This window comes from Bos indicus x Bos taurus, chromosome 24 (genome assembly GCF_003369695.1).
Source record: "Bos indicus x Bos taurus breed Angus x Brahman F1 hybrid chromosome 24, Bos_hybrid_MaternalHap_v2.0, whole genome shotgun sequence".
In the NCBI taxonomy this organism is placed as follows: domain Eukaryota; kingdom Metazoa; phylum Chordata; class Mammalia; order Artiodactyla; family Bovidae; genus Bos; species Bos indicus x Bos taurus.
The window spans coordinates 8,529,580-8,551,824 of NC_040099.1; the positions used below are offsets into that span (position 1 = coordinate 8,529,580).

General features: G+C 39.2%; 1 protein-coding gene across 1 annotated transcript in view; it reads right to left on the reverse strand.

Moving 5' to 3' along the window:
* CCDC102B (coiled-coil domain containing 102B) overlaps positions 1 to 22,245 on the reverse strand; it is a 277,418-nt gene that overhangs the window by 184,711 nt on the left and 70,462 nt on the right. The window contains exon 5 of the mRNA XM_027525911.1: positions 16,248 to 16,364. Coding sequence (XP_027381712.1) covers positions 16,248 to 16,364 — 117 coding nt within the window. The remainder of the gene's footprint in view (positions 1 to 16,247; positions 16,365 to 22,245) is intronic.

The window sequence follows — 22,245 nt, forward strand, 5'->3', positions numbered from 1 at the left end:
GAGATAACTACATAATTGACTTTTTCTTGTACTCTGTTTTGTGCTGACTTACATAATAAAAGATCTAATGTTATTGTATACCTTGTATTCCTGTGACAAATTTTTTATTCATCAAAAAAATACTGACTACTCATATTTGGTTAATATTGTTGCCATTATATTTATGTGTGAAATTGATTATAATCTTCCTTGCTTATATTACCCTTGTCTAGATGCAGTATAAGGATTAAACTAATACAATAAAAAGAATTGGGAAGTTTTCCCTCTTTTTTTCTCTTTTTTAGAAGATGCTCTATAAACTAGAATCATCTACTCAGAATGGTAGAATTTAACCATAAAATATTCTGATGCTAGAGTTTTATTATAAAAAGTTTTAATTCATTAATTTTTAATTTACTTTATTTAATGTTATAAATGGATTTCAGCTTTCTATTTTTACAAGAGTCATACTGGGTAAGTTATATTTTCTGGTCAATAATTCATTTCATGTAAGATTTTATTTTTATTAGAATTCTCTCTGCAGAGTGGTTCCCTATCTTTGTAAACCTCTGCTCTATCTAAAATTTTGTCCCTTTTTTATTACTAGAGTTTTTAAATTATATCTCTTAATTAATTTTGCCTGAATGCTTTTTTTTCCCCAAAAAAACCAACTTCTGTCTTTGCTAACTCTATTCTACTTTTTTTGTATTAATTCCTAATATTGACTTTCCCTCTTTCTACATTCATTGTGATTTTTTTTTTCTGTTAGCATTTAGTTTGCTAATTTTTGTCTTTGATATTGGGTTAATCTGGATATTTCAAGAAGCAACTCTTACAGCTGGCATTTAAAATACAGTAAATTGACTGCGGGGACTGCATATGAGAAAGAAAGGGGGAGAGACAGGAAAGGCCGAGAACAGTCAGATTGGGATCAGGAATGACTCCGCATGAGGCAGAGACAGGGAAGGAAGGCAGATTGGGTCTGATCATCTTGGATATCAGTGCCTTCCTCGGAAAGGGAGGTGAGGGCACAGAGGAGTTTTTGAGTCAAAGTCATTAGTGAGAAGGGTTGCATGTCCCAACACCAGGAGGCCCGTCTTTGGCTGGGAGTTGTCTATGAGAAGCGCACTGTCATTCCCTGGATTTCAGACAAGGGCAGCTGGGGTTCTAGGTTAATTACACTCATTGTAATTGAGATCTGAGAAGCACTGTCCCACAGCAGACATAACCGTTTCCCAATATGGTCACTGATGTTAAAAATATCCCTGAATTCTGCAGCATCCCTCAAGACTTTGTGTTTTTTATCCTTCAGCTTTAAATTCCATTAAATTTCTCTTTGACCTATGTTACTTAAATGTCCATTTTACAATATCAAAGAAATAAGTTTCTTAAAGTTATTTTTCTGTAAGCAATGCTATGATAAATGACCACCTGGGGTCAAAACAGAGTATCCTTTGGGGATCACATCGTTTAGAACATGACCATAGACTAAAACTTTCTTTCTCAACACAGCCTCCAAAAATCAAAAATGGAAAGAAACAAAATCACCTATTCCACTAGTATAATTTAGAGATGGTATAGAAACCTTCAGAGAAGGCAATGGCACCCCACTCCAGAACTCTTGCCTGGAAAATCCCACGGACGGAGGGGCCTGGTAGGCTGCAGTGTATGGGGTCGCTAGGAGTCAGACACGACTGAGCGACTTCACTTTCACTTTTCACTTTCATGCATTGGAGAAGGAAATGGCAACCCACTCCAGTGTTCTTGCCTGGAGAATCCCAGGGATGGGGGAGCTTGGTGGGCTGCTGTCTATGGGGTCGCACAGAGTCGGACACGACTGAAGCAACTTAGCAGCAGCATAGAAACCTTGATTCACACGCAACAGGGAAGATAAATATCCAAGAGCCACAGAGCATTCTCTGGAGACCACGTGGCACAGTCAGAAAGACAGTGTGCAAAAGACAGCAGACCAATCAGGGTGGACATCCTGCAAGAGGAGACATCACCTACAGAGGGAAGTATGGATACTAACAAGGGATCTGAGACCTGGAGGATCAGAACTAGCAACTGGTTTCCTCAGTATGTGTGGCCCTTAAAACCTTATACTCACCAGGCTATATTAATAGGTACATGGGAAACCAATGTATTTTGAATACACTGTGCCTGCTTGCTCAGTTGCTCAGTCAAGTCCAACTCTTCTGCCATCCAATGGACTGTAGCCCACCAGGCTCCTCTGGCCATGGGAATTCCTAGGCAAGAATACTGGAGTGGGTTGCCATTTCCTTCTCCAGGGGATCTTCCTGACCCAGGGATCGAACCCAGGTCACATGAATCTCCTGCACTGGCAGGCAGATTCTCTACTGTGCCACCTGGGAAGCCCATTTTGAACACATCAAATGTAGTCAAATGTAAACACATCAAATCATACTCCCAACGAGTATGTTATGCTAATTATGCACTCCTCCCATTTTGATTTATTTTTTTCTTTCAACCTCTCAGAAGTTTGAAACAGAAGGCTCTCGTCTTTTGCATTTGTACCTTGTCTTCTTCCCATCTCCTCATCTAGTTTAAGGCACATGCTTCCACAATGTCTCTCTTGATACAAAAGCACATTTTCTAAGGGCAGCATTTTTGAGGATGATAATAGGAAAGTTCTCAATCAAATGCCTCTAGCATGAAACAGAATATTTCTCTCTACTGGAGATTTGAATCCTGATTCAGTGCAACTATATTGTAATATATGTAGTAAAGCCATTTTGAATTTGAAGCATTGAGGGGAATACTTAATATGAAGACACAAAAGTGTTAATAGCATTATAAAATGAATTAGCTAAATTCCGTTATTCCTCCCATGGAAAGCAGTAAGCAGGATCTTGAAAAAACTGTACAGAACCTGCAGGCCAAGGGAACAGAAGTCCCAAATGCATGTGTGTGAACCAAAGAGAATAAGACCCAGAGGGCATCACAGCAGAGATCTTAAGAAACCAGAGGACACTGAGAAAACCCAAGGTCCCTCGAGGTTGGGATTTCAGAAATGTGCAGGGATTTCTGAAGACATAGGCTGATCCTGAGACTCTAACATTTAAGAGTTTTGATTAATGCAATTTCTTCTATTACCTCTGACAACCCAATCTTTAGGAGACTGTTTTCTACCCAATGAAAGTTAATAAGAATTTACAGTTAAAGACTTTAAATCTCAGATTGTAATTAAATCACCAGCTCAATGGATGTGAATTTGAGCATACTCCGGGAGATACTGGGCTTCCCTGGTGGCTCAGACAGTAAAGAGTCTGCCTGCAATCCAGGAGACCCCGGTTCAGTCCCTGGGTCAGGAAGATCTCCTGGAGAAGGGAATGGCTACCCACTCCCGTATTCTTACCTAGAGAATTGCATAGAAAGAGGAGCCTGGCATGCTGCAGTCCATGGGATCAAAGAATTGGCCACGACTTAGCAACTGAACAACAACAATTAAATCATCAATCTAACTTAGCCAGAAAACTTTCCCAAAGACCTAGTCATCTGGAAAAGATACTGCTGTTGAGATACCCAAGTAAAGACATTCAAATCCTGCATTTCACTCTACATCATTTAAAACCCTTTCTGAAAAAATAAAATCTGTTACTTGAGGCACTTAATACTTCCTGGTTAAATGATCACTGGTTTTCATCCATTATTCAGTTTTATATTTATCAGTTTTCTGTAACTCCAGGACAAGTGACAGATTTCATCTTGGATAATTGGACTATTTAGACTTATATTTGTCTAAATGACCAGAATGCATATCCATGTGTGACAGTTTGATTTTCACTTTTCCAAGAATATTATTTTTCTCTGATGGTTTACTCATATCACGTATCTTTTTATAGATTCTGGTTCCTGAATTTCATCAATAAGAACTCAGAATGTGCCAGAATGCTTAAATCCATAACACTAACAGGCTTCTAAATTAACCTGCTTGCAAACGTCAATATCTTCTTTCAAAATTATATAATCATTTCTGATACATTCACCATATTCTCAGTAATCTAGGTTTCTTTGCTAGAACATGTAAAGTCAATAAGAGGTATGTGATACAAGTGATTTAAAAGAATTCAAATCAACACCTATTGTGGCAATCTCAGAAAATTAAATTATGATGGCACCAGATTTCTAATTACATGACACCCTTCTCATTAAAAAAGATTCCATTTAAGTATGTCAGTAAATAAAGTCTCAGGTATTTCTTCATCTAAAATTCCTAACTAACCCAACTCCCCCACCATCACGCACATCGACTTTGTAGCTCCCCTAGAGTTGAACATATGCAATGAACTGTATGATTTTTTGATGAAAGCTGTTTTCTCCCATTGAAGGCAGTTCTCTGAGGTCAGGCTCATTTATACTTTTGACACCACTGAATTACTATTAATAGATCCTAGCACAGCATGCAGTAAGTCGCTTCAGACCTCTCTCTTTGTGATCCTAAGGACTGTAGCCCACCAGGCTCCTCTGTCCATGGCATTCTCCAGCAAGAATACTGGAGTGGGTTGCTATTTTCCTCCTCTAGGGGAACTTCCTCACCCAGGAACTGAACCAGTGTCTTCTGCCTTAGCAGGAAGATTCTTTACCACTAGCGCCACCTGGGAAGCACAGTGAAAGTGAAAGTCGCTCAGTCGTGTCTGACTCTTGGCGAACTCTTGGACTATGCAGTCCATGGAATTCTCCAGGCCAGAATACTGGAGTGGGTAGCTCCTTCCTTCTCCAGGGGATCTTCCCAACCCAAGGATCAAACCCAGGTCTCCCGCATTGCAAGCAGATTCTTTACCAGCTGAGCCACAAGGGAAGCCCAGGAATACTGGAGTGGGTAGCCTATCCCTTCTCCAGTGGATCTTCCTGACCCAGGAATCAAACACGTGTCTCCTGCATTCTTTACCAGCTGAGCCAGGGAAGTACAGGAGGACCATACATTATTTCCAGAATTAAAAGTTGAATTTATAATTTACGAAAACACCTTGAAAACATTTTCTCTTTTAAAACAGAGAATAAAACACTTTCTACCCTCTGTGTTCCCCCACCCCCATCTTACCTTAAAAAAAAATTTGGGAATGAATTGCTCCTAATTAGACTATGTTCCTCTCCTAGTAATCAAATTATTTGCACAAACAACATAACGTATAGTTGAGTAAGAAGAAAAGGAGGAATCTTTTATCTACTGTCAAAAGCCTCTTGATGAAAGTGAAAGAGGAGACTGAAAAAGTTGGCTTAAAGCTCAACATTCAGAAAACGAAGATCATGGCATCTGGTCCCATCACTTCATGGGAAATAGATGAGGAAACAGTGGAAACAGTGTCAGACTTAATTTTGGGGGGCTCCAAAATCACTGCAGATAGTGACTGCAGCCATGAAATTAAAAGACGCTTACTCCTTGGAAGGAAAGTTATGACCAACCTAGATAGCATATTCAAAAGCAGAGACGTTACTTTGCCAACAAAGGTCCGTCTAGTCAAGGCTATGGTTTTTCCAGTGGTCATGTATGGATGAGAGAGTTGGACTGTGAAGAAGGCTGAGAGCCGAAGAATTGATGCTTTTGAACTATGGTGCTGGAGAAGACTCTTGAGAGTCCCTTGGACTGCAAGGAGATCCAACCAGTCCATTCTGAAGGAGATCAGCTCTGGGATTTCTTTGGAAGGAATGATGCCAAAGCTGAAACTCCAGTACTTTGGCCACCTCATGCAAAGAGTTGACTCATTGGAAAAGACTCTGATGCTGGGAGGGATTGGGGGCGGGAGGAGAAGGGGACGACAGAGGATGAGATGGCTGGATGGCATCACCGACTCGATGGACGTGAGTCTGAGTGAACTCCGGGAGATGGTGATGGACAGGGAGGCCTAGCATGCTGCAATTCATGGGGTCACAAAGAGTCGGACACGACTGAGTGACTGAACTGAACTGAATATCCCAATATGTTAAAAAACAAAACCCAACTCTTCAATATATTCTCCTACTCAACAAAAATGCTCTAATTTTTTTTACAAGTCAAATTATGCAGTTAGACGTGAGCGCAAAACAGGGTGGTCTAACAGAAAAAGATTCAAGATAATCTCTAAACCCCACCCTAGACACCCTGCAAGTGGCCCAGGAGAGCTCATGGATAGGCTATTAATACAAAATAACCACAGACTTCTCCAACTCAGGGGCTCCCTAGGCACACAGTGGATACAAACTAACCACAGGGGCTTCTCCAACTTGGGCACATTACACCTTGATGCACAGCTGTGTCCTCAAGTGACCTTAGGCAGCCCGGAGCCTATAAAAGGCTCATAAATATTCTATACATACATACATCTAATTAGAACAGGCTGAATTATGGGAAAGACATGAGCAATAGAGCCTGCTGCTTTGCAACTTGCAACAATCAATCAAAACTGTCATTCCATGCCCACCTAGATGAATATGTAAAAGCCTTGTCTTGAAAACCATGTATCTCATCATTCCGTTGCCAGTCCCTCTCCTGGTTTGGCCCACTTCTTCCTTGAGGTGTTCTTCTGTTCTTTCTTCAATAAACTAGTTTTTGCCACTGTAAGACTTCAGATTCTTCTTTGCATCCCTTACTAAGAACAGAGGCCCACCAGGAAGGATCCTCTTCGACCCTCCCTATTGTGTAACAGTCAGAACATTCTTTGTATTACATTTATTTGCTGGCAATACTGCAGTCTTTAGCTGTCTCACCTGTTACTCCCTTTACCACTCACAGTCCTTACCTATACTTTTCCTCCTTACGTAACTTCGATGCTATTCATCCTTCACATCTCATCCTCAACACCTTTTCTATGAGCTCACATAGATCACTATTCTCCACCCATCTAAGTACCTAACACACTGGGTTTAACTGTCTGGGTTGGTTGGTTTGCTTCCCAAGGTGGCAACCACTCTATTGAAACCCCGGTGCTTAATTCGAGTACCAAGCATACTGGATATTGTTGATAAATATGTGCTGAACAAATGACTGAATTAGACAATGAGAGGATGAGCATATAAACTACTATTTCATTGCCTGGCTTTGTTTTTCATTTCACTGTCATTTTGAGAATCCAGTTGGTACACACACATGGAGAAAATTTGCCTTAAACCCCAACAATGACACAATTGCTGAACATGAAAAAATCTTATGTTACAAAATGTTTATGTTTTATCCTGCATAAGCAAAATAAAGAAGACTACTTATATAATCACAAGTTAAATTTAACATGTTGCCCATCTGGGCCTTTTTGTCTTAATAAGCAGCATTTTAAAAGTAAATAAATATAGACATTCTGAAAAAGAGAAAAATGAATATATTTGGTTCCTTCAGCTTATATCATACTGCATTCAGTTAGGATTAGGAAGAAAAAGAAATCATTTAAAGAGCATTGGTGGGAGGGAGGTTCTAGAGAGAAGGGATATGTGTATTCTTATGGTTGATTCATGTTGTATGGTGGAAACTAACAAGCACTGTAAAGCAATTATCCTCCAATTAAAAATAAATTAAAAAATAAAGAGCATATTCTAATATGATGTGAAAAGATTTTAATATGAATGAAGCATCAGAGACAATGTGTCAAAGGCGTGGGGAGGGGGACACATCCAGTGCCGTTGTGGGTAATTCACTAATGTCGGAAAGGGACCCTGTGAAATGAAGGACTATGTGGTAACTTTTAGGTTCTTTCCAGTTCCAGACTCTCATGGTCTTTGTCCATATGATCACTGGAGATTTGCCTAAGCGTCAATGTGTGAAAAGATATAATTCAAAACACTTGGTGATTCAAGAATAGGAAAGGATTCCACTCCTTTGGAAGGTATACAGACTAATTTTGGAGCCAGATTATTCACATTAAAAGATGCAACACCCTCAGCAAACATGTACTGGAGACCTATTTGGCACCAGAATCTGTGATCAGTGCAGTACCCACCACGCTCCTCTGTCCATGGGATTTTCCAGGCAAGAGTCCTGGAGTGGGTTGCCATTTCCTTCTCCAGAGGATCTTCCCGACCCAGGGATCAAACCCAGGTCTCCTCCATTGTAAGCAAGACACTTCACCGTCTGAGCCACCAGGGAAGTCCTTACTGTAAGACAGTGCCTTAAATTCCAAAAAGTTTACAGCTGAGGAGAGGAAGAACACATGCATATTATAGAAGTATCCTGAAGTCTTCTATGGGATATCACAGAATCATCTACAGTGTTACTAATGTGTAAAAATCTGATTGTCATTCCAATATAGGATCTACAAAATGAAATTTGAATAACAAGGGAGAAAATATGTATTCCTTACATGCCTACTATGTATATATAATATACAATGTTTAGTACTTCACATATATGGATGAATTAATTCCTTTAGATGAGCTATTACTTAAACTCTATTTTGCAGACAATCAAACAGACTCAGAAAGCCTACGTAGGGACTTCCCTTGTGGCTCACAGGTAAAGAATCTGCCTGCCAATGCAAGAGACATTCGTTTGATGCTTGGATCGAGAAGACCCCACATGCCATGGAACAACTGAACACGAGCACCACAACTACCAAGCCTGTGCTTTAGAGCTGGGAGCAGCAGCTACCGAGCCACGTGCTGCAACCACTGAAGCCCGTGTGCCCTGAGCCCATGCTCTGCAAGAGAAGCCACTGCATTGAGAAGCCTGTTCACTGCAACTAGAGAAAAGCCCTTGCAGCAACAAAGACCCAGGGCAGCCAAATATAGATAAATAAAAAGTATTTTCTAAAAAAAGAAGAAGAAAACCTATGTAGTTGTTAGGAAGCCAGATGGCAAGAAAGTGCCAAGGTAAGAATTTGGACTCAGGTCTCTGGGACCCCAAAAATGGAAATAAAGATGCCTATTTTCAGAGGAGTATATAGAAAGGGTGGAACTTGTCATACATACTGAGAGAAGACTAGAAGTTCTTAACTGTATTTTTGAGATAATTGTACATTCTTAAGCAGTTGTAAGAAATGATTAAAATAAATTCCAAGTGCCATATATACTGTTTGACCCAGTGGTAACATCTTACAACTCTATAGTTGTAACAATGTAATAACCAGATGTCAACAATAATATAGTCAAAATAGGGGCCATTTTCATCAGAAGGATGTATCATGTTGCCTCTTTATGGCCACACACACTCCCCTCCAATCCCTCCTTCATCCCCTGAAACCACTAATCTGCTCTCTGTTTCGAAAAATTTGTAATTTCAGTACTGTAATACAAATGGAATTATGGGCTTATGTTATCTTCTAAGATTTTTCACTCAAAATGCTTCTCCAAAGATGCATCCAGATTGCTGTACAGATAAAAAATTCATTCCATTTAACTGCTGAGCTGTATCCCAAGGTATGGTTGTAAAGGCTTATTGTTTCCTCATTGAAGGTATTGTTTTTGTATCCAAGTTTTGGCATTTACAAACAAAACTGCTTTAAAGATCCATGCGTAAGTTTGTGTGGATATCCGTTTGCAAGTATACATTCTCATTTCTCAAAGAGAAATACCCAGGAGTGCAATTTCTTGGTCATACGAGAGTTGTTATTTGGGAACCCACCAGACTGTTTTCCTATGTGACTGTATGATTTACATTTCCTACAGAAAGGTGCATGGCCAGTAGCTCTGCATTCTCACCAGCATTGCTGTTGTTACTAATTTCTATTTTAGCCATTCTGATAAGTATGTAGTTACAAGCTCACTGTGGTTTTAATTTGCATTCCCTTGATGGCTCATGTATTGACATCTTTTCATGTGCTTACTTACTGGAGACAATTTATCTTAGTTTTCTTTCATCTGAAAATGTCCTAAAGGACACATTGACTGGATAGAGTACTTTGAGTTGACAATTCTTTTAGAATTTGGACAAGTGTGTGCTACTTTTTTCTGGCCTCCATGGTTTCTAATGCAATTTTCACTGTCATTTGGATTATTTCTTCCCTATAGCTCAGGTGTAATTTCCTTCCTGTTGTAAAGATTATTTTTTTCTTAATTATCCACACATTGACTAATGTGTCTTGATGTAGACCTACTTAAGGTTATACTAATTGGGGTTTGCTAAGCATCTTGACTGCAGATTTGACCCTTTTCCTATATTTGGAAAATTTTTACTCTATTTCTTTGAGTAATATTTTCAGCCCACATAATATCTCCTCTCACACTGGCCTCCAGAGGCTTAAATGTTTGATATTTGTTAGCATCCCACAGGCCCCCTACCACAATCCTTGTTAGCAAAGGTTTTTTCTCTTCCAGACTGTTTCAGACTGGATTCTTTCCCTTCTCCCTTCCATTCATAATTTTTTTTAAATTGTGGTTACTATGCTTTTACCTTCTAATCTTTCCATTTGTTTCTTCTTTGTATTTTCTATTTCTCTGGTGGGGCCAGTGGTAAAGAACTCACCATCAATGCAGGAGACCTAAGAGACTAGGGTTCAATCCCTGGACTGGGAAGATTCCCTGGAGCGGGGCATGGCAACTCACTTCAGTATTCTTGCCTGGAGAATCCCATGGATGGAGGAGCCTGGTGGGCTACAGTCCATGGGGTTGCAAAGAGTCAGACATGACTGAGGGGCTAAACACAAGTGGCTATGCATGGCTACTTTTTCTATTTGTTTCAAGCATGGTTACTATTGCTGATTAAAGCGTTTTTATGATGGCCACTTTAAAATCCTTGCCAAGGAATGCAAACATCTCTGTCTTTGCAGAATCAGCATTTCTTGCTTGCCTTTTTCATTCACTCTGAGATATTTTGGTTGTTGATATGATGAGTAATATTCAGTTGTGTTCTGAACATATTCAGTATTATCTTATGAGACTCTATTTTATCTAAACATAGGTGGGTCCCTCTGACACACCATTCTGAAAGGTAGAGACAGCACTAACTCATTACTTCCAGATGACGGTACAAGTCCAGGTTCCCCACAAACCCCCACTGATACCTGGGTGGGGATGCCCCCTGCTGGAGGGTGATGGAGTCCCCACTTCCACTAGACCTTGTTAGGGGGAGAGGGTGGAGGTGAAATACAGGCTCCCCACCTGATTTTCACTGACACCAAGGAAAACGTCTGGGGGTCTCATTACTGCCCAACGGGGATGAGACCCTGGCTCCAACTCAGTCTTTGATGTCACCACTTCAGAAGAAAGGACTGAGCAACTTTCTACTGCCTTGCAAGAGTGGAAGTGTAGGCTCCCTGGTCAGCTTCATTAACGGGAGTTGAGGTGGAGCACCACTGTTCTCTGTAGTTATTTGGTGGGTTAGAACATTTCTCGTCTAGACGTTTCCTGTCTTGCTAAGCTGGCCATTCCCTGGTCCTTCGATTAGAGCAAACGGATTTCAGTTGTGTTTTGTTTTCATCTGATTCTATTGTATTTCCAGGTTTCTGGCCTCTTCAGCTCCAATTCTGGGATATATGCTGCTGCTGCTGCTGCTGCTGCTGCTGAGTCACTTCAGTCGTGTCCGACTCTGTGCGACCCCATAGACGGCAGCCCAACAGGCTCCCCCATCCCTGGGATTCTTCAGGCAACAACACTGGAGTGGGTTGCCATTTCCTTCTCCAATGCATGGAAGTGAAAAGGGAAAGTGAAGTCACTCAGTCGTCTCCGACTCTTAGCGACCCCATGGACTGCAGCCCACCTGGCTCCTCCATCCATGGGATTTTCCAGGCAAGAGTACTGGAGTGGGGTGCCATTGCCTTCTCCGTGGGATATATGCAGGGAAAAGAAAATCAGGGACTCACCTCATGTCATTTCTTAGGTTCCCAGGTACCTGGCGGAAGGCCACTTCTCTTCAACAGGGAGAGTCCTTTATGTTTGATTCACATATAGTGTTCAGAGTTTCTCTGTGACTCACTGAGTAAAGTGGGGAAAAGTATGGGAAGACCCCCTGGAGTGGGAAATGCCAACCCATTCCAGTGTCCTTGCTGGGAAATTCCATGGACAGAGGAGCCTGGCAGGTTACAGTTCCTGGGGTCACAAAAGAGTTGGACACGACCGAGCGACTAAACTACAACAACTAAGGGAAAAGCATATCGACTTAATCTTTCTGAGATGAAACAGGAATAAGATGTAAATGTGTGAATAGGTGAGAAGAAAAAACAGCAAACCACAGAAAAGAAATATGAAATCAGAACTCCTGAAAATTTGAAACTGAATTGTAAGTGATACATTTTTTTTGAATAATACAAGATAAACTAATTATTTTCTCTTGGAAAATAACCCAAAAATTTGGCCTAAAAAATGTAATGCGAGTGTTTCCTGATTATGAGTTTGCTTTCGAGCAAGAGCTAGGTTGTAGAAAGAAGTAATGATTTCTTCACTCGGAATGCCAGTCCATGTCCATTCTAAATAAACTCTCCTTTCTAGTTCAAGGGATCTTGATCTTAAATGTGGAGAAAAAATGAAATGCATTGGTTATGCATATGCATATATGCATGGTGGTGTTAGTCTCTCAGTCGTGTCCTACTCTTTGTGACCCTATGGTAGCCCGCGAGGCTCCTCTGTCCATGCAACTCTCCAGGCAAGAATCCTGGAGTGGGTAGCCACTCCTTTCTCCAGGGGATCTCATTGACCCAGGGATTGAACCCAGGTCTCCTGCACTGCAGGCAGATTCCTTACTGTGTGAGCCACCAGAGAAGCCCCATTAACACATCCACACATGCACATGTTAACATTTATTTATCAAATGACTCCATGCTTAGAGAATTCACCTCATCACACGCTGACCAGAAAAGTCAATGTTTTAAATACTATGGAGCCTTTTTTTAACTCAGGGCTGCATTTTAAATTTCTTTGACCAATCCAATTTCCAAGATCGTCATTAAACTACTTCTGAAAGAGGCTGGGCAGATTGAAAGACAAGCAAAACACACTCCTCAAAGAGTTGGACACGACGGAATGACTGAACAACAGCAATCTCTGACTCAATGGGCATGAGTTTGAGCAAACTCAGGGAGATAGTGATGGACAGAGAAGCCTGGTGTGCTGCAGTTAACGGGGTTGCAAAGACTCAGACACGACTCAGTGACTAACAATAGGTGAGAACAATATTGTTATCAAATTGTTGGGTATTAGCAACAAACAGTTTCAAAAAAGGTGTCCATGATACATAAGAATCATCAATGGTTAGAAAATCATGATGTCTGATGTGAAAACACTATTTTTTAATTCCAACAATTAAAATCAATCATATTTCCAGAGTCATTGCTTTAGTAAATCCACAAGAAGAGGAGAAACCAAGGTAGCAATGTCAGTTACTGGCTGCTGCTAACACATGGCTTCAGGATTTAACTCAGAGCTGGTAACCTTTGCTAACTAAGCTCCTAACCTGCTGAAAATCTGACCTGAGTGTGCGTTCCTGAGAAATTGGAACTAAAGGAGAACAGAGGTAAAAGATGATCTCAATAACATTTGAAGTTGTCTTTGTAACCTTGAGCAAGGTTAAGTTCTCTAGGATGCTTTCCATTAAAAGCAGCTAAGAATACACAGAACCTAAAAGTGTTAAAATATGAAATAAGATTTTATATTTCAACAACCCAGCAGTATATATTGATGTATGCAGTAAGTTCTCAGCAAATGGTAGCTATTACAATAAACATTATACCAATAAAAATGAACAAACAACTAGAAGTGTGTATTTAGTTCAATAAAATACAAATTAAAATGATCTTTTTGGCCTATCAACTAGGGAAGTATTAAAAAACAATAATATATATTGTTGGCTATACAGTGAACATACTTATACATTGCAGGTGAGTACAAATATAAATTGATATAATTTTCTAATGGACAATTTGGCAGTGTATATAAAATACTGAAAAAAATAAACATTCTTTTGAAAAAGTCTATTTCTAGGAATTTAACCTAAGCCATTTTTTGAATGTCTAAAGATGTGTCTACCCATGCATATTTACTGCAGTGTTGATTACATGTGAAAGTGAAAGTGTCAGGCTCTCAGTCGTGTCTCACTCTTTGAGACCCCATGGACCACAGACAGGCTCCTCTGTCCACAGAATTATCCAGGCAAGAATACTGGAATGGGTAGACTTTCCCTTCTCCAGGGGATCTTCCCAACCCAGCAACTAAACTCAGGTCTCCCACATTGCTGGCAGATTTATATATCTAATAATAAAAGTAAGCAGATTTTAAAAAATAGATTATATTAAATTACAGTATAATCACCCAATGACTTTTATACAAACATAAAAAGTCATGATATGATCTTAAGACCTAAATATAACCAGTGCAAAAAGTGAACCAATGCAATGGTTATGTCTTCTTTTCAAAAACAAGATCACAGCTTCTATCCTGGTTTAAAATTCAAATGAGCACATATACCCACCTACACAACACACACACAGGGGCTCACTGTTCCTCTAAGAATTTCTCCCAATATTTGTTTTCTTTTGAAAAAAGTCTTCTTTCTTCAGTTTAATTCAGCTGAATATAGCATTCAAGTGCACACAGCCAAAGACATAGCCAATTCATGTCTACATTAGCTTTCAGCATTAAGAGCTTCACTAAGAATTTCAAAATAGCAAAATTATGTCTCACAGTGCTTGAATGTCTTGTGGGAAAGTGTCTTTAGATGGGCAAACTGTATAGAATTTAAGATACATAATTGAGCTCTATGGAGGTGAAATGGTTTCCTCAAATGAGTCTCGGAACTTTCTATTACACCAAACTAAAAAAGTTGCGCATCAGAGATCCTGTATTGCTATGGTTCCCCAAATACCCTGAAAATTAGGATCTAAGACAAAATTGCCAGCTTTTGAGGAGAGTAAGAATACCCATATGTGACTTCCATGCATTTGTCTCTAACTCCTAAATAAGCCTGTATTCTACGTGATGTTCAGTACCTCGTCAAAGATGCTTCTCAGATCTCAGGTCCAAGAAGCGGTATCTACCCTGATGGTTTGGTTCCTCTTAGAAAACAAAAGTTGAAAGAGCCATCATTTGTTTTTCCCTTTGACGTAACTGTTAGGAAGAGATGTTTTCAACAGGTCGGTCTTTCTCATCAGGGTGTCTCCATATGCCCTGCCTCACCCAACACTCCTTATATGACTCAGAAGAGGTGACAAGGGAAAAACTAATCTCAGGCAGAGCTAACTACCTCAGCTAATTCCCAACAGTAAAGCACTCTGCCTCCAACACTTTTCCCCTGCAGCGTGTAATCTTTTGAAAAATCCTGTGTGGTACCCAGTATTTCCTCTTACTTCCATACAACCTGTAAACTGAGACTCAGAGGCTTAAGCAATGGACCAGGATAAACTAATCAGTAAGTGATGGAGCCATTTTTGCTCCAAAATCTATGCATTTTCCATTGTGCTATATTACCTGATATAAAGCACTGTGGTGTGAATTCAGTCTTGACAGAAATTTATAAGGGAGAAATCTTCTAATACAAATTACTTTCCTCCCAGTCTATTTTTCACTTGCTTAATTCCATTTCCTGAATTGTTCCTACACATTTGTATCTAAGACATCTTCCAGAATTACCTGTTACAAAATAAATAATTTATGATTTCCCACTTTTAATGCACTAACACAGTGTTCTATAAAGCACAAACAATTTATTCTCCCCTCCTATCTCTAAGGATAATTCCTTCTTTATCAACAAGGCTAATAAAACAGTGTATCATCTGAAAATTAATTTGTTGTTGTTGGTGTGGGAGTGGAATACAGATATTTCCACTATTTTTCTTGGTATATCTAAGAAATGGATTAACTAACCAAAATGACATTGTTCTGCCTACAGCTAGGCAAAGGCCACGTGAAATTCAACCAAGAACTACATGCAACAAAACTTGTATGTCATTATTCCAGATAATATCTTAACATATCAGATCCCAGGCAGCTAATCAACATTTTAATGTGTTTATTTACAGTAAAATGTATCAGCTATCGGGTGCTTTTTTCAGTCAAATAATGTCTTTGTAACGTTCGGATAATTCAGACATAGTGTTGGACCAACATGATTTCACAGTATTTTAAATCACATTTTAAATCACCAGACTTCCCTGGTGGTCCAGTGGTTAAGACTCTGTGATTCCACTGCAGACGGCATGGGTTTGATCCCTGGACAGTGAACTTAAGATCCCGTATGCCTTGCACTGTGGCCAAATAAATAAGTAAATCACATGCAAACTGATGTATTATTTTTTTATTTTCAGCAGCATTCTTTTTCATAAAATAACCTAAGACTCCCCAGTTCTACTTCTTAGGACAGCATATCATTTAATAATCTTCAGATATGTTTTAGTACACTACTCTATCCAAAATCTTACCTCTGCTCTTAACTCATAGACCACTCTGTCATTGCTGTTTTGAGATTTTGACTCTTCCCTTATAAGTCCTGATACTTCTTCCACTTCATTTTTATGTTGACCATGAAGAATGTCAAACTGCCAAAAGAAAAATTCATAATCACAAATTACAAAGGCTGGTTCCAGGATTATTCATATTAGTCTTTCATTTTGCTTTCAGTTTTTTTTTTTTTTTTTTTTGTGGAATCTGATAGGTTTTGTTGTTGCTATTATAGGTTTTGCAGCTGAACCGTGTACTTCTTTACACTTGCAGCTGAAAAATCCTGTGTTGGTGGAAAAGCAAATCAGCAAATCTTCATTAATCTAAATTCACCAATTGAAAATTAGACAAATCTCTGTTACCTCCACACATTCTTAATAATTGACCAACCGGATTCTAAACTAATCCAATTAATTCTGATCTTTCAGTCCTGAATATTAGTACCATAGTATTCTTTGTAATCCTACTTATGTATATTTTCTATGAAATATAAATAGTGCATAGATCGTAGCAGAGATAAATTTGGGCACTGGAAACAATACATCTATATGACACTCAAGTTTGTAAGACATATGTAGAACATCTATAGAAGATGCCAATTAATTGCCATAGAAAACTATGGCAGGAAAATGATATAAACAAACTCTGGCACATGCAGACAATGGAATATTATTCAACACTAAAGAGAAAAGAGCTGTCAGACAAATGAAGAGACATGGAGGAAATTTAACACATATTACTAAGTGGAAGAAGTCTATCTGAAAAGGCTACATACATAAAGATTCCATCTTTATGACATTCTAGAAAAGGCAAAACTATGGAGACAGTAAAAAGATCAGTGGTTTCCAGGGACTGGAGGAGGAAGGGATGAATGCTTGGAGCATAGAGGATTTTTAGGGCAGAGAAATTATTCTGTATGATAAACTCTAATGATGGATACATGTTGTTACAATAGTGAACGTCACTCAGTTTTATCCAACTCTGAATCCCATGGACTGTAGCCCACCAGACTCCTCTGTCCATGGGATTCTCCAGGTAAGAATACTAGAGTGGGTTGCCATTCCTTCTCCAGGGGATCTTCCTGATCCAGGAATCAAACCTGGGTCTCCTGCATTGCAGGGAGATTCTTTAACATCTGATCCACGAGAGAAGCCCATATAGTTATACATGTATAACATGTTGATATATATTTGTCTAAACCAATAGAATGTATAACACCGAATGAACCTTTAAGTAATTTGGGTGACTGTGTGTCAATAAATGAATAAATGGGGTGAAGGATTTTGATAATGGGGGAAGCCACATATGAATGTGGGGTGGGAATTACATGTAAGTAAGTGTAAGTGAAAGTCACTCAGTCGTGACTTTGCAACCCTATGGACCATGGTCTACACAGTCCATGAAATTCTCTAGGCCAGAATACTGGAGTGGGCAGCCTTTCCCTTCTCCAGGGGATCTTCCCAACCCAGGGACTGAAACCAGGTCTCCCCATTGCAGGTGGATTCTTTACCAGCTGAGCCACAAGGAAAGCCCAAGAATGCTGGAGCGGGTAGCCTATCCCTTCTCCAGTGAATCTTCCTGACCCAGGAATCAAACTGAGGTCTCCTGCATTGCAGGCAGATTCTTTACCAACTGAGCTATCAGGCAACACCACCTTCCATTCAATCTTGCTGTGAACCTACAACTACTGGGAAAAAAAATTGTCTATAAAAAGAAACATAAGGATGAGAAAAATCCTAGAAATGCAAACAATGATTTTCCCCTGTAGCCGTTCTTAGAAGTTTTCAGCAGGATCATAACATTTGATATACATTTAATATGTGGATATATGCACATGTGCTTTTTGTTTTGTTAACATGTTTTTTTCATACTATGTAGATAAATATTTCCAGAATTAAAATTACATAATTGGCACACAACCAGACAATAAATCAGAATACAAAATCTATAATTATATCACTTATGTAAAATTTTTAAATAATGTTACTCATGTTATTATTGTTAATAATAATATTGCATGCTTAGTCACTCAGTCATGTCCAATTCTTTGTGATCCTATGGACTGCAGCTCATCAGGCTCCTCTGTCCATGGAATTCTCCAGGCAAGGATACTGGAGTGGGTTGCCATTTCCTACTCCAAATAGTAATATTAAGCATATACTAATCTCAAGAAACCAGGCTTGATATATAGTTCCTTACTTAATGCTGACAGTAATCCTTTGTGTTAGGTCTGTTTATTACCCCTTAAAGAAAAATAAACCATATTTTCACTAGGCTTAAGTAACATTCCCAAATTCACAAAGCTAATAACTGGAGGAAGAAAATTTGAGAATGTTCCTGCCAAATTCATTACCTGAGTTATTAATCATAAACCAATGCTCCATCTATAATTATAAAACTTAGTGTCTTAATAATTTTCTGAAAAGCAATAAGCTTATAGAAATAGATAGCAGAAGGAGCATAACAAAAGACACCAACACCCCAACATACTAGAAAGGGACCACAGTGAAAGGAGGAGCTGATTTGCCAACTACACAAAGGCTCCACGTTCAGTGCTGGTAATGTGGAAAATGCACCATGCGAGGCAGGAGTGCAACAGGACATCATGCAACAAAGTCCACTAAACGGCTGTCTCCACACGTTTCTCTCCACTTTCATGTCGGTTAAATAGACAGCGTGGCGTTAATCGCTGGCCAAAATAAAATAAAGGTCATTTTTCTAATAAAAGAATAACAAAGTGCAAGCAACAGGTTTGAGACTGGTCATCAGAATAAAATTTAACTCATGCTGGTAATTGAGTGCCCCTCATTTCACTTCTGAAATCTTGGTCATTACTTCCCAGGGAACTAGATCAATAATCAGCCCTTCTGTTGTCAACAGAACTTTCAATAAACCCCTCAAAGGAGAGAAGAGGGAGGAAAACACATTTTCATACATGGCAGTAGAGGGAATCCACATAAATTACCTAAAATAATTCCATTTTATTTCATCATTGTGAGTGGAAAATCAAGGATCTCTGGACATTGGTAGAGCCTCAAGAGTATTAAAAAAAATGTGACCAGGACTAAGGAATAGAATGTCTGATTAAAAAAAAAAAAAAAACAGGAAAAATGATACAATTTCAGATATGAAAGAGAATGTTTTATTAAAAATTTAATCACTATCTTGAGGAAAAAATGCATACATAATTGTTTTTATTGTTCATGTCCAACTCTTTGTAACCCCATGGACTAAAGCATGCCAGGCTCCTCTGTCCTTCACTATCTTCTGGAGTTTGCTCAGATTCATGTCCATTGAGTCAGTCATGCTATCTAACCATCTCATCCCCTGCCATCCCCTTCTCCTCTTGTCCTCAGTCTCTCCCAGCAGCAGGAAAGAATGCCTCTCCAATGAGTCAGCTCTTCATATCAGGTGGTCAAAGCACTGGAGCTTCAGCTTCAGCATCAGTCCTTCCAGGGTTGATTTCCTTTAGGACTGACTGGTTTGATCTTGCAGTTCAAAGGACTCTCAAGAGTCTTCTCCAGCACCACAATTAGAAAGCATCAATTTTTCAGGCCCAGCCTTCTTTATGGTCCAATTCTTACACCCATACATGACTACCAGAAAAACCATAGCTTCGACTATACAGACTTTTGTTGACAAAGTAATGTCTCTGCTTTTTGATATGCTGTCTAGGCTTATATATTTATAAATATATATTACATTCATAAATTAAGGGCAAAGCTATTTCAAATTTTAAAGAACAATAAAACAACATTTTTAGCATATGCTTAGTCATCCTTCCTTCAAATAAAATTTACTAGAAGAGTTATAAAACAGAGTTAAATATTGGAGGGTACCCATTCCCTTGATGCATTCAATCCTTTGGACAGCTCATGCACACTCATGGTACTGCACGTCAATCAGAACTCTAACAACCTCCAAATGTCTAGTTCCATCCTGAAGGTGTTCCCCTGAACTCCTGATTCACACACCCAACTTTCTACTTATCACTTCCATAGGATTCCAAAGCTTAACATTTTGTAAAGACTAAGTACTTCTCCTTCAAATGTTCCTCTGCTGTGCTGTGCTTAACGTTGCTCAGTCATGTCCAACTCCGTGCAACCTCATGAACTGTAGCCCACCAGGCTCCTCTGTCCATGTGATTCTCCAGGCAAGAACACTGGAGTGGGTTGCCATGCCCTCCTCCAGAGGATCTTCCCAACCCAGGGATTGAACCCAGATCTCCTGCATAGCAAGTGAATTCTTTACCATCTGAGCCTCCAGGGAAGGGCAAGAATACTGGAGTGGGTAGCCTATCCCTTCTCCAGGGGATCTTCCCAACCCAGGAATTGAACCAGGGTCTCCTGCACTGCAGGTGGATTCTTTACCAGCTGAGCCTCCAGGGAAGCCCTGTTCCTCTGCTAGTCTTTGCCATCTCAGCAAAAATCACTTCTATCCTTCCCTTTGATCAAGCCCAAAATATTTCACTTATGCTTAATATTTTTTCTTTGATGTGCCATATTCAGACTAAAAACAAATCAGCTAAACTTAGCCTTTACATAATTTACTAAATCCATTCACTTTCTAACTTCACCACTACAGCCCTGGTCAACCACCATGATCTCGGTTATTTTAATAAGCTGCCACACTCTCTGCTTCTCCTTATGGATCTGTATTTTCTTTCTCAACACAGCAGTCAAATAAAGCTTTTTATAAAGTCAGTCAAATTATGTAATTCCTATATTCAAATCTTTCCTCAGGCTTCCCAATCCATTCAGAGTATAAATCAAAATCTTTATTAGCCTCTTAGTTCTATAACCCTCAGTTCTGGTCTCTATTTATTCCAACCCCTAATTCTAAACCAGCCACTCTGACTTCATGTTTCCTACAGACTTCAGACAAGCAAGAACAAAAAAGAAAATAAAAACAATAAATAAAATATTATAGAGCTAAAGCAATTAAAATATAACAGAAAAAATGATTAGCATATTAATGAAACAACTATACTCCCTCCTATTAAAACAATGAGTTATTTTCTTTAACAGGTTCTTGCTGGGGGCAAATTACTGAATTCTTCCCAGCCTTGTTTCAAATAATGAAAACGAAAAGAGTGGAAAACAAAATGGAATTCTAGTTTCCTTCCTACTCTAAAAGATTCTAGAGTCACAGAGTTCCCCAACCACACCTTGCTACGTTAGAAATATCTTTGTAACATAGGTAAAGAAAAAAATGAGTTATTTTGATCATTTAAAAATATTTTGAACTCAAAACCACCTTAATTTTGCCACTTAGCTCTTCAACTTAAGGTTTAAATTAATGGTGTGTGCTTAGTCTTTCAGTCTTGTCCGAGTCTCTGCAGCTCCATGGATTGTAGCCCACCAGGCTCGTTCATGGAATTTTCCAGGCTAGAATACTGGAGTGGGTTGCTATCTCCTACTCCAGAGAACTTTCCAGACACTGGGATCGAACCCACGTCTCTTGTGTCTCCTCCACTGGCAGGTGGATTTTTTACCACTGGCACCACCTGGGAAACCTTTGGATTAATGGAGCTATAACTAAAAATCTCTATGTAGCAACTGAAAAGTTAAAAGTCATGGACAGGCAGATGCTAAAAGTTATTAATTCAGCAGAATTATGAGTGTCATCCACAAATGATATATCACATTAGTTAAATTGGATATGACAGAAATAGGAGGTGTCTGATGAAGGGAATGAGTCAGCATCAGAAAACATTTTCCAAGTTTATGTTCTTTTATGTAAAATTCATTTAAGTGTAGTCTCTTGCTGCAATAGTTTTTTTTGAAATTGCATCATAATATAATTCCAAAATTCCTCTTCAAAGTTCCTCTTTTCACACTGCAGTATTTGTGAAAGGTTAAATCAGGCAACTTATCACATCTCTGACTTCAGAAATATCTGCCATAATTTGCTTCTGGAAAATTAGCAACGTTATATGTAAATGTTTACTTTAATACATTTAGATTAGCATAGAGTAGA